This window comes from Oncorhynchus nerka, linkage group LG26, assembly GCF_034236695.1.
Source record: "Oncorhynchus nerka isolate Pitt River linkage group LG26, Oner_Uvic_2.0, whole genome shotgun sequence".
Taxonomy (NCBI): domain Eukaryota; kingdom Metazoa; phylum Chordata; class Actinopteri; order Salmoniformes; family Salmonidae; genus Oncorhynchus; species Oncorhynchus nerka.
In genome coordinates, this window is record NC_088421.1 from 39545804 (window position 1) to 39557043 (window position 11240).

Below are 11240 nucleotides of genomic sequence, written 5' to 3' on the forward strand. Positions count from 1 at the left end.
TCCTAGTAGAGAATGGTAGAGTGGTACAATAACACCAGCTAGGTCCTAGTAGAGAATGGTAGAGTGGTACAATAACACCAGCTAGGTCCTAGTAGAGAATGGTAGAGTGGTACAATAACACCAGCTAGGTTATAGTAGAGAATGGTAGAGTGGTACAATATCACCAGCTAGGTTCTAGTAGAGAATGGTAGAGTGGTACAATAACACCAGCTAGGTCCTAGTAGAGAATGGTAGAGTGGTACAATAACGCCAGCTAGGTCCTAGTAGAGAATGGTAGAGTGGTACAATAACACCAGCTAGGTCCTAGTAGAGAATGGTAGAGTGGTACAATAACACCAGCTAGGTCCTAGTAGAGAATGGTAGAGTGGTACAATAACACCAGCTAGGTCCCAGTAGAGAATGGTAGAGTGGTACAATAACACCAGCTAGGTCCTAGTAGAGAATGGTAGAGTGGTACAATAACACCAGCTAGGTCCTAGTAGAGAATGGTAGAGTGGTACAATAACACCAGCTAGGTCCTAGTAGAGAATGGTAGAGTGGTACAATAACACCAGCTAGGTCCTAGTAGAGAATGGTAGAGTGGTACAATAACACCATCTAGGTCCTAGTAGAGAATGACACAGTGGCATTGAGATAGCACAGCAAGGAGTGCACAACTAAAGAGATAAACGATAGATATACAGAATCACTATAATAAGGTAAACAGGATAAAATGGAACAAATCTGTGGTAAAAATAGTCAAATAGAATAACTATAATAATGTAAAGATATCTTTAAGTCTACACCATGTCACATGTGTTTACAAAGTAACCTTACTGTGTGTTTTTTAAATGACATATTTTCAAATATACAATCTCTAAGTGTTTGTGCACTTACTGTACATTTAAATTGATAGATTGAGCATCAATGTCTAAAATCAATCATGTCGTTAAGGGGATCCTTTAACTGTTTTTTGACAGAGAGCACTATCAGAGGAAGTAGACAGACAACAGAGAGCACTATCAGAGGAAGTAGACAGACAACAGAGAGCACTATCAGAGGAAGTAGACAGACAACAGAGAGCACTATCAGAGGAAGTAGACAGACAACAGAGAGCACTATCAGAGGAAGTAGACAGACAACAGAGAGCACTATCAGAGGAAGTAGACAGACAACAGAGAGCACTATCAGAGGAAGTAGACAGACAACAGAGAGCACTATCAGAGGAAGTAGACAGACAACAGAGAGCACTATCAGAGGAAGTAGACAGACAGCAGAGAGCACTATCAGAGGAAGTAGACAGACAACAGAGAGCACTATCAGAGGAAGTAGACAGACAACAGAGAGCACTATCAGAGGAAGTAGACAGACAACAGAAGAGCACTATCAGAGGAAGTAGACAGACAACAGAGAGCACTATCAGAGGAAGTAGACAGACACCAGAAGAGCACAAGCCCCCCCTAAAAAAGTCCCAAGACCATCTAATTTCCATTACTGGCTGAGACCCCTAGTCTGGCTGATACCAGTCCTCCTGACTTCAGAGTCTGGCTGATACCAGTCCTCCTGACTTCAGAGTCTGGCTGATACCAGTCCTCCTGACTTCAGAGTCTGGCTGATACCAGTCCTCCTGACTTCAGAGTCTGGCTGATACCAGTCCTCCTGACTTCAGAGTCTGGCTCCTGATTCCAGTCCTCCTGACTTCAGAGTCTGGCTGATACCAGTCCTCCTGACTTCAGAGTCTGGCTGATAACAGTCCTCCTGACTTCAGAGTCTGGCTGATACCAGTCCTCCTGACTATCAGAGTCTGGCTGATACCAATCAGAGTCTGGCTGATACCAATCCTCCTGACTTCAGAGTCTGGCTGATACCAGTCCTCCTGACTTCAGAGTCTGGCTGATACCAGTCCTCCTGACTTCAGAGTCTGGCTGATACCAGTCCTCCTGACTTCAGAGTCTGGCTGATAACAGTCCTCCTGACTTCAGAGTCTGGCTGATACCAGTCCTCCTGACTTCAGAGTCTGGCTGATACCAATCCTCCTGACTTCAGAGTCTGGCTGATACCAGTCCTCCTGACTTCAGAGTCTGGCCGATACAAGTCCTCCTGACTTCAGAGTCTGGCTGATACCAGTCCTCCTGACTTCAGAGTCTGGCTGATACCAGTCCTCCTGACTTCAGAGTCTGGCTGATACCAGTCCTCCTGACTTCAGAGTCTGGCTGATACCAGTCCTCCTGACTTCAGAGTCTGGCCGATACCAGTCGTCCTGACTTCAGAGTCTGGCTGATACCAGTCCTCCTGTCTTCAGAGTCTGGCTGATACCAATCCTCCTGACTTCAGAGTCTGGCTGATACCAGTCCTCCTTACTTCAGAGTCTGGCTGATACCAGTCCTCCTGACTTCAGAGTATGGCTGATACCAGTCCTCCTGACTTCAGAGTCTGGCTGATAACAGTCCTCCTGACTTCAGAGTCTGGCTGATACCAGTCCTCCTGATATCAGAGTCTGGCTGATACCAATCCTCCTGACTTCAGAGTCTGGCTGATACCAGTCCTCCTGACTTCAGAGTCTGGCTGATACCAGTCCTCCTGACTTCAGAGTCTGGCTGATACCAGTCCTCCTGACTTCAGAGTCTGGCTGATACCAGTCCTCCTGACTTCAGAGTATGGCTGATACCAATCCTCCTGACTTCAGAGTCTGGCTGATACCAATCCTCCTGACTTCAGAGTCTGGCTGATACCAATCCTCCTGACTTCAGAGTCTGGCTGATACCAATTCTCCTGTCCTCCAAGTGTCTTCCCCTTGTTTAACAACCTTTGGGTTTTCAAATCCAAACAACCAGAGCTCTCAACCCCAAATATATATATTTTTTGAAAGAACCAATCAATATGCCTACTCTGAGACGGATCAAATATACAACTATAACTACTGGCTTTCCAAACCATTGGGGCACAGCGCACTGTGTACAATGTGGGTCTGTACAACGTGGGTCTGCACAATGTAGGTCTGCACAACGTGGGTCTGTAGAACGTGGGTCTGCACAATGTAGGTCTGCACAATGTGGGTCTGTACAACGTGGGTCTGTACAACGTGGGTCTGGACAATATAGGTCTGCACAATGTAGGTCTGTACAACGTGGGTCTGCACAATGTAGGTCTGTACAACGTGGGTCTGTACAACGTGGGTCTGTACAATGTGGGTTTGCACAATGTAGGTCTGTACAATGTAGGTCTGTACAACGTGGGTCTGTACAACGTGGGTCTGCACAACGTGGATCTGTTCAACGTGGATCTACACGTCAGCCAGGCTAGCAACCCTCCAGCAAGACGGCCCAAACATTTGTTCTCGTTTTTCTTGTTGTTAAAATTTACCACAAATACTTCATATGATATCGCTCTCAGAAAGATAATCTATGCTGTTATTAAAATGTGCTTGATATACTAACTATACATGATATACCATGTACCATAGATACATGACACAAGCCAATAAAGGCTTCTTGTGCTATCTCTCTCATAAAGATAATCTATGCTGTTATTAAAATGTGCTTGGATATACTATCTATACATGATATACCATGTACCATAGATACATGACACAGGCCAATAAAGGCTTCTTGTGCTATCTCTCTCATAAAGATAATCTATGGTGTCATTACATCTGTTAGGATTATTACTATTGGGGATATACTGACAGACATCCCCTCGGAATGACTCCTGGGGATATGCTGAATTACTACTGGGGATATACTGACAGACATCACCTCAGAATGACTCTTCCTCTGACAGATTATAACTACTGGGGATTTACTGACAGACATCACCTCAGAATGACTCTTCCTCTGACAGATTATAACTACTGGGGATTTACTGACAGACATCACCTCAGAATGACTCTTCCTCTGACAGATTATAACTACTGGGGATTTACTGACAGACATCATCTCAGAATGACTCTTCCTCTGACAGATTATAACTACTGGGGATTTACTGACAGACATCATCTCAGAATGACTCTTCCCTGACTGAGATTATTACTACTGACAGAAATCACCTCAGAATGACTCTTCCCTGACTGCGATTATTACTACTGACAGACATCATCTCAGAATGACTCCTGGGGATATGCTGAATTACTACTGGGGATATACTGACAGACATCACCTCAGAATGACTCCTGTGGATATGCTGAATTACTACTGGGGATATGCTGACAGACATCATCTCAGAATGACTCTTCCTCTGACAGATTATAACTACTGGGAATTTACTGACAGACATAATCTCAGAATGACTCTTCCCTGACTGAGATTATTACTACTGACAGACATCATCTCAGAATGACTCCTGTGGATATGCTGAATTACTACTGGGGATATGCTGACAGACATCATCTCAGAATGACCCTTCCTCTGACAGATTATAACTACTGGGGATTTACTGACAGACATCATCTCAGAATGACTCTTCCCTGACTGAGATTATTACTACTGGGGATATGCTGACAGACATCACCTCAGAATGACTCCTGGGGATATGCTGAATTACTACTGGGGATATACTGACAGACATCACCTCAGAATGACTCTTCCCTGACTGCGATTATTACTACTGGGGATATGCTGACAGACATCACCTCAGAATGACTGCTGGGGATATGCTGAATTACTACTGGGGATATGCTGACAGACATCACCTCAGAATGACTCCTGTGGATATGCTGAATTACTACTGGGGATATGCTGACAGACATCATCTCAGAATGACCCTTCCTCTGACAGATTATAACTACTGGGGATTTACTGACAGACATCACCTCAGAATGACTCTTCCTCTGACAGATTATAACTACTGGGGATTTACTGACAGACATCATCTCAGAATGACTCTTCCTCTGACAGATTATAACTACTGGGGATTTACTGACAGACATCATCTCAGAATGACTCTTCCCTGACTGAGATTATTACTACTGACAGAAATCACCTCAGAATGACTCTTCCCTGACTGCGATTATTACTACTGACAGACATCATCTCAGAATGACTCCTGGGGATATGCTGAATTACTACTGGGGATATGCTGACAGAAATCACCTCAGAATGACTCTTCCCTGACTGCGATTATTACTACTGACAGACATCATCTCAGAATGACTCCTGGGGATATGCTGAATTACTACTGGGGATATGCTGACAGACATCACCTCAGAATGACTCCTGGGGATATGCTGAATTACTACTGGGGATTTACTGACCGACATCATCTCAGAATGACTCTTCCCTGACTGCGATTATTACTACTGACAGACATCATCTCAGAATGACTCCTGGGGATATGCTGAATTACTACTGGGGATATGCTGACAGACATCACCTCAGAATGACTCCTGGGGATATGCTGAATTACTACTGGGGATATGCTAACAGACATCATCTCAGAATGACTCTTCCTCTGACAGATTATAACTACTGGGGATTTACTGACAGAAATCACCTCAGAATGACTCTTCCTCTGACAGATTATAACTACTGACAGAAATCACCTCAGAATGACTCTTCCTCTGACAGATTATAACTACTGACAGACATCACCTCAGAATGACTCTTCCCTGACTGAGATTATTACTACTGACAGACATCACCTCAGAATGACTCTTCCTCTGACAGATTATTACTACTGACAGACATCACCTCAGAATGACTCTTCCTCTGACAGATTATAACTACTGGGGATTTACTGACAGACATCATCTCAGAATGACTCTTCTCTGACTGAGATTATTACTACTGACAGACATCACCTCAGAATGACTCTTCCTCTGACAGATTATAACTACTGGGGATTTACTGACAGACATCACCTCAGAATGACTCTTCCCTGACTGAGATTATTACTACTGACAGAAATCACCTCAGAATGACTCTTCCTCTGACAGATTATAACTACTGGGGATTTACTGACAGACATCACCTCAGAATGACTCTTCCTCTGACAGATTATTACTACTGGGGATATGCTGACAGACATCATCTCAGAATGACTCCTCCCCTGACTGAGATTATTACTACTGAGGATATGCTGACAGACATCACCTCAGAATGACTCCTCACCTGACTGAGATTGTAAACTGAATGTTTATAGGCTGTGTTCTGGGTCGTCTTCATTAGGGCACACACGTTTTCAAACATTTTGCAACGGTAAATGAAAATGAGCATTCAGGTAGTCCCTTCCTGTTTCAGTATGTTTTTTCCTTCTGATTGTTGCCTAATGAACACAACACAGCCTGGCAGCAGCTATGTGAAAGCCTGAGTGAGGAGTGTCAGTGGACTTTAGAGCTCAGTTGACGATGTTGCTAACTTGGACCCTGGCTACCTTCTGTCACTGGAAACCAATTAAGAACAGAATGTCTCAAACTTCAACCCTAAAGGCAGGACAGGGTCTAGATTAGGGTTGCAAAATAAATTCCCTGGTTTTCCAGAAACCCTGTTTGAATTCTGGATTTCCTGTTTATTCCCTCCTGATTCCATGAATCCTCCAACAGGGATTCCGGGAAAACCAGAGAATTTATTGAAAGTTCACAGAATTTTGCAACCCTACAATATCTAGTCCGGATAGATAGTCAAACAGACAAGGTCTCACTTACACTGACAAGTGACACTCCAACAATTGATAGTTTAGCAGATTTAAGGCTAGATTCAATCAGATCAAGTTAGTTAACTAGTTAACGGCATAGCTGATGTTTTGGTGGTGTCGGAAGTGTAACTGCATTAGAGCCGTCAAAGCAGAATGTCTTCTCGTGTGGTCATTGTCACACAGCCACACCCCTCCCACTCGCGTTACAAGTTCAGAATGAGTAAATGTAGGCAATTTTGGGAAAAAATTACACTCAAATTGAAAATCACAAAACAAAATTGAGGATTTCTATCAGCCGAATAGAGGGGCAGATTACAGCTCACAATCCAGTGCTCAAACTTCTAAACCAGTTAGGATTTCTCTTAATGCCAATCCATGCAGCCAATGGCAATGTCCGCTTGTGGATTTGACAGCTCTCACTTCCAACACTGCCAAAACAACCGCCATATGGGTCTTGGCTAGCGCAGATCTGACAGAATCTAGCCTGAAGTCTCACTGACAAACAAATATATATTTCCTTTCCTGAGTCAATCTGCCCAGTGCCGCTCCTAGGGCCTGCTACAGCTGATGCTGATGGTGCTAGATGTCAACAAGAATATGGTGATGCTGCTGCAATGTATGGCCAAACAATGTACTGCATTTAGTGAGGACAGACGAGTGAGTCCGCAGGGCATGAACTTTCATGGACATGGCAGGTGTGGGCCGAGGGGTTAGAAGGGTTAGTGAAATGAGCTCTGTTGACACAGGCACGCTTTGGGAACTCACCCCACCGATTAATATTCTGGCATCCGAAACATTCTGCAACATTCCATCTAACCACGGCTAGGTGGCTGCACCCAAAATGACTGGAATTCTCCCAGAGAAAGCCACCGTAATGCTGATCTTCACACGCATGAATTCAAAGCGTGTTTTCTTTCCTACTTTCCTGACGTGGGTCAGGTTCATGTCCTGTAGCTTCTGACTCTGCCCCAGGGGGAGATTGTGTGTGGCGGTGTTTCTCATGGCAGAAACAGTCGACAATGTCAGTGTTTAGTTTCCACACACTACCACTCCGTTTTGAAAGAAACTCTGACCACGGAACAATGGCAGGCTTGTTACTGTTTCCGCTGCCCGTGCGCTCGGCTGCTTCATAAGCAGGTTACAACACTGAGGAAGAGGGTGCTGTGGTTTTACACGCCTACAGCACGACACAGTGGGTGTCAGGGAGGTGGAGTGAGTTATAGTGCAGGTCTATGGGGTGCTGTGGTTTACACGCCTACAGCACGACACAGTGGGTGTCAGGGAGGTGGAGTGAGTTATAGTGCAGGTCTATGGGGTGCTGTATTTTGGGAAAACTATTAATTCTGTGCAACAAAATACAAACATGTAAAGAAATGTAGCATGCAACAAACGCCCTTGTTCCTGGGAAGAGGGACAGATGTAGAAGACTGACACTGGACTCTGAAGTGTGTTGGAAGGAATGTGGACTGTTGACACTGGGTATTATCTCAGAGGTCCCTCTTCCTGTCTTGAATTACCTGACTTTTGGTGCTATTTAGGTGGTATTACCTGCACTGTGTACATGAATCTACAGGTAATTCTAGATCAAATATCCAAAATCCACAGCAAAAGAAGTAGAGTCAAGTTGAACACTCGTACAATAGTGTTCTACTGCAAACCGCAATTCGGGGCATTCCTGCATGTGGGCAATCCTGTAACTGCAGGAACGCCCCCCCCCCCCAAGCATCCCATTGGTTCCTTCATGAACATCCCCCCATCGAACATCCCATTCATTCCTGCATGAACGCCCCCCTTCGAGCACCCTATTGGTTCCTGCATGAACGCCCCCCTTCGAGCACCCTATTGGTTCCTGCATGAACGCCCCCCTTCGAGCACCCTATTGGTTCCTGCATGAACGCCCCCCTTCGAGCACCCTATTGGTTCCTGCATGAACGCCCCCCTTCGAGCACCCTATTGGTTCCTGCATGAACGCCCCCCTTCGAGCACCCTATTGGTTCCTGCATGAATGCCGGGAGGCTAGGGCAACACTGTGTGCTAGTTAAATAACTAGTTAGCGACACTGTGTGCTAGATTGCTAGTTAGCTAGTACATGGTGTCGCCCTGCCTGCTGTGTACCGGATTTTAAAAAACGTGCTTGGCAGGAGGGGTTTGAAGGACACGATCTACCTGTCGTCCAAGCCTCCCCACTAGCACAGCAGATTGGAAACTAGGGCAACACCATGTACTAGCTAGCTTGATATTCTGAACAAAAATATAAACACAACATGTAGTGTTGGTCCCATGTTTCATGAGCTAAAATAAAAGATCCCAGATTTATTTCAAAAAACATATTTCTCTCAAATTTTGTGCACAAGTTTGTTTACATCCCTGTTAGAGAACATTTCTCCTTTACCAAGATAATCTACCCACTTGACAGGTGTGGCATATCAAGAAGCTTATCAAACAGCATGATCATTACACAGTCCCCTTATGCTGGGGACAATAAAAGGCCACTCTAAAATGTGCAGCTTTGTCACACAACACAATGCCACAGATGTATCAAGTTTGAGGGAGCGTGCAATTGGCATGCTGATTGCAGGAATGTCCACCAGAGTTGTTGCCAGAGAAATTAATGTCAATTTCTCTACCATAAGCCGCCTCCAATGGGGTTTTAGAGAATTTGGAAGTATGTCCAACTGGCCTCACCACCACAGACCACGTGTAACCACGCCAGCCCAGGACCTCCACCACCACAGACCACGTGTAACCACGCCAGCCCAGGACCTCCACCACCACAGACCACGTGTAACCACGCCAGCCCAGGACCTCCACCACCACAGACCACGTGTAACCACGCCAGCCCAGGACCTCCACATCCGGCTTCTTCACCTGATCATCTGAGACCAGCCACCCAGACAGCTGATGAAACTGAGGAGTATTTATGTCTGTAATAAAGCCCTTTTGTGGGGAAAAACTCATTCTGATTGTGTAACAGAGTCCTCCTGCTGTGTAAGGGAGTCCTCCTTAGGACTAGCTGGCTAAGCTAGCACACGGTGTACTTCTCTCCCACCTGCTGAACACCTGGGCCTCGCCGTCGTTACCTGAACTGCGGGAAAACAGTGCCTGTCAGGCAAGGGGAGAAGGACACGAGCTACCGTTGTCACCCCACCCCTTCTTCTGTGGCGTTTATCGGTGGCTGGCATCGAACGTTATTGTGCATTAACGCCACCAACTGTACTGGAGCCCCCTACATCCTGCTTCTCCCAAACGTAAACATTTACCAATATAAGTATAAAGAGAAGTTCCTGCAGATGCAGGAACGTCCACATGCAGGAACACCCCGAATTGCCGGGCACAATTGCACCCTTCTCCACTTGTATGCACACTATGCGTGAATGCAGTTCGCCTAGGCTACGGTCGCCGTGCATAGCCTACCCTATCGCTCGAATAAGATGCAAAGTGAATACCCTGGTGGCATGTCGCCATTACTGAGAGTAAGACTGGTAGGTAAACATACCTGGCATGTGATGCGGCAGCCTATTGAAACACCTTTCTGTTTTGACAGGCGGGATGCCGACGGAATGGAACAAGCATGTTTATGGCAGTATTTCTAAGTGCATATTGGCTATGGACAGTTCACTGGACATCAGATACATGGTGAAATGATGCTACGTTTTCCCCACATTCAAATATACAATCTTTGAAATATACTATATTTGTGTAAGTAACATAGAAGTGGGCATGCCTCATTTAATTGTATGCATGCACAGGACAACAATGTAGCCACACAGGCCTTATATCTAGCTGTCACTGTAATGTTATTCTGTATCACTCACCACCCGTCACACCACACCCGGATGGTTCGTCTTCTCTTCTCCGGACTACAAGCTGTAGCGCCGACGTTCGTCCCTGCATCTTTCCCTGTTGTGTTCATTGGGTGATGTCCGTTCTTGATCATTTTGTGCACGAAAAGACTACGATTATATTATATATGATATTTCAACGTAGCCTATATCCTGGACAAGCAACCCCTAATAATAGCACGAACGAAGACACAAATATACCTGCACCGTTCGATTGTATGTATAGGCTTTGTCTAGTGTATGTCCCTTTGCAGGATAGCCGGTTTCTGCATAGAAGTGACCGCTGAGCAGCAGAACCGTGGGACAACGCCTCCTATCCCGGGGAAGTGGCGTCACATGGCATTGGATCGTACGATGACTGCTAGTGGATAGCCGACATATTGTTACATAATAGAGGCATGCTCCACTGTCATGTGATTAGATCTGGATTTACGTGTAAGGCTAACCACATTAAGAATATAGTTACAGTGTGAAATTAACATGAAATAGAAGAGGACATCTGGTCCCTGTTCTTCACATTCACTGTTTAACATATAGGCTACATCCATAATCCATCAAATAGCAGGTCCCAGAGCCTGCAAGTCCCTTAGAATAGAATATAACCTACATATATACAACAGAATAGACACATGTAGAATAGAAAAGTCACGTATAGAATAGAATATACACGAATAGAATATAATAAACACTTATAAAATAGAACAGAATATACATGTATAGAATACAATACAATATACACCTATAGAATAGAATATACACATATTCCTGTAGAATAGAATATACACATACAGA

General features: G+C 44.9%; 1 protein-coding gene across 2 annotated transcripts in view; it reads right to left on the bottom strand.

Annotated features, from left to right (window-relative positions):
• The window catches only part of LOC135564727 (ethanolamine-phosphate cytidylyltransferase-like), a 46149-nt gene extending 35354 nt beyond the window's left edge, over window positions 1-10795 (bottom strand). For both annotated transcript variants that reach the window (XM_065010648.1, XM_065010647.1), the window contains exon 1: window positions 10422-10795. In XM_065010648.1, the coding sequence (XP_064866720.1) occupies window positions 10422-10500 (79 nt within the window). In that variant the 5' untranslated portion in view covers window positions 10501-10795. The remainder of the gene's footprint in view (window positions 1-10421) is intronic.
• Window positions 10796-11240: the final 445 nt, after the last annotated feature.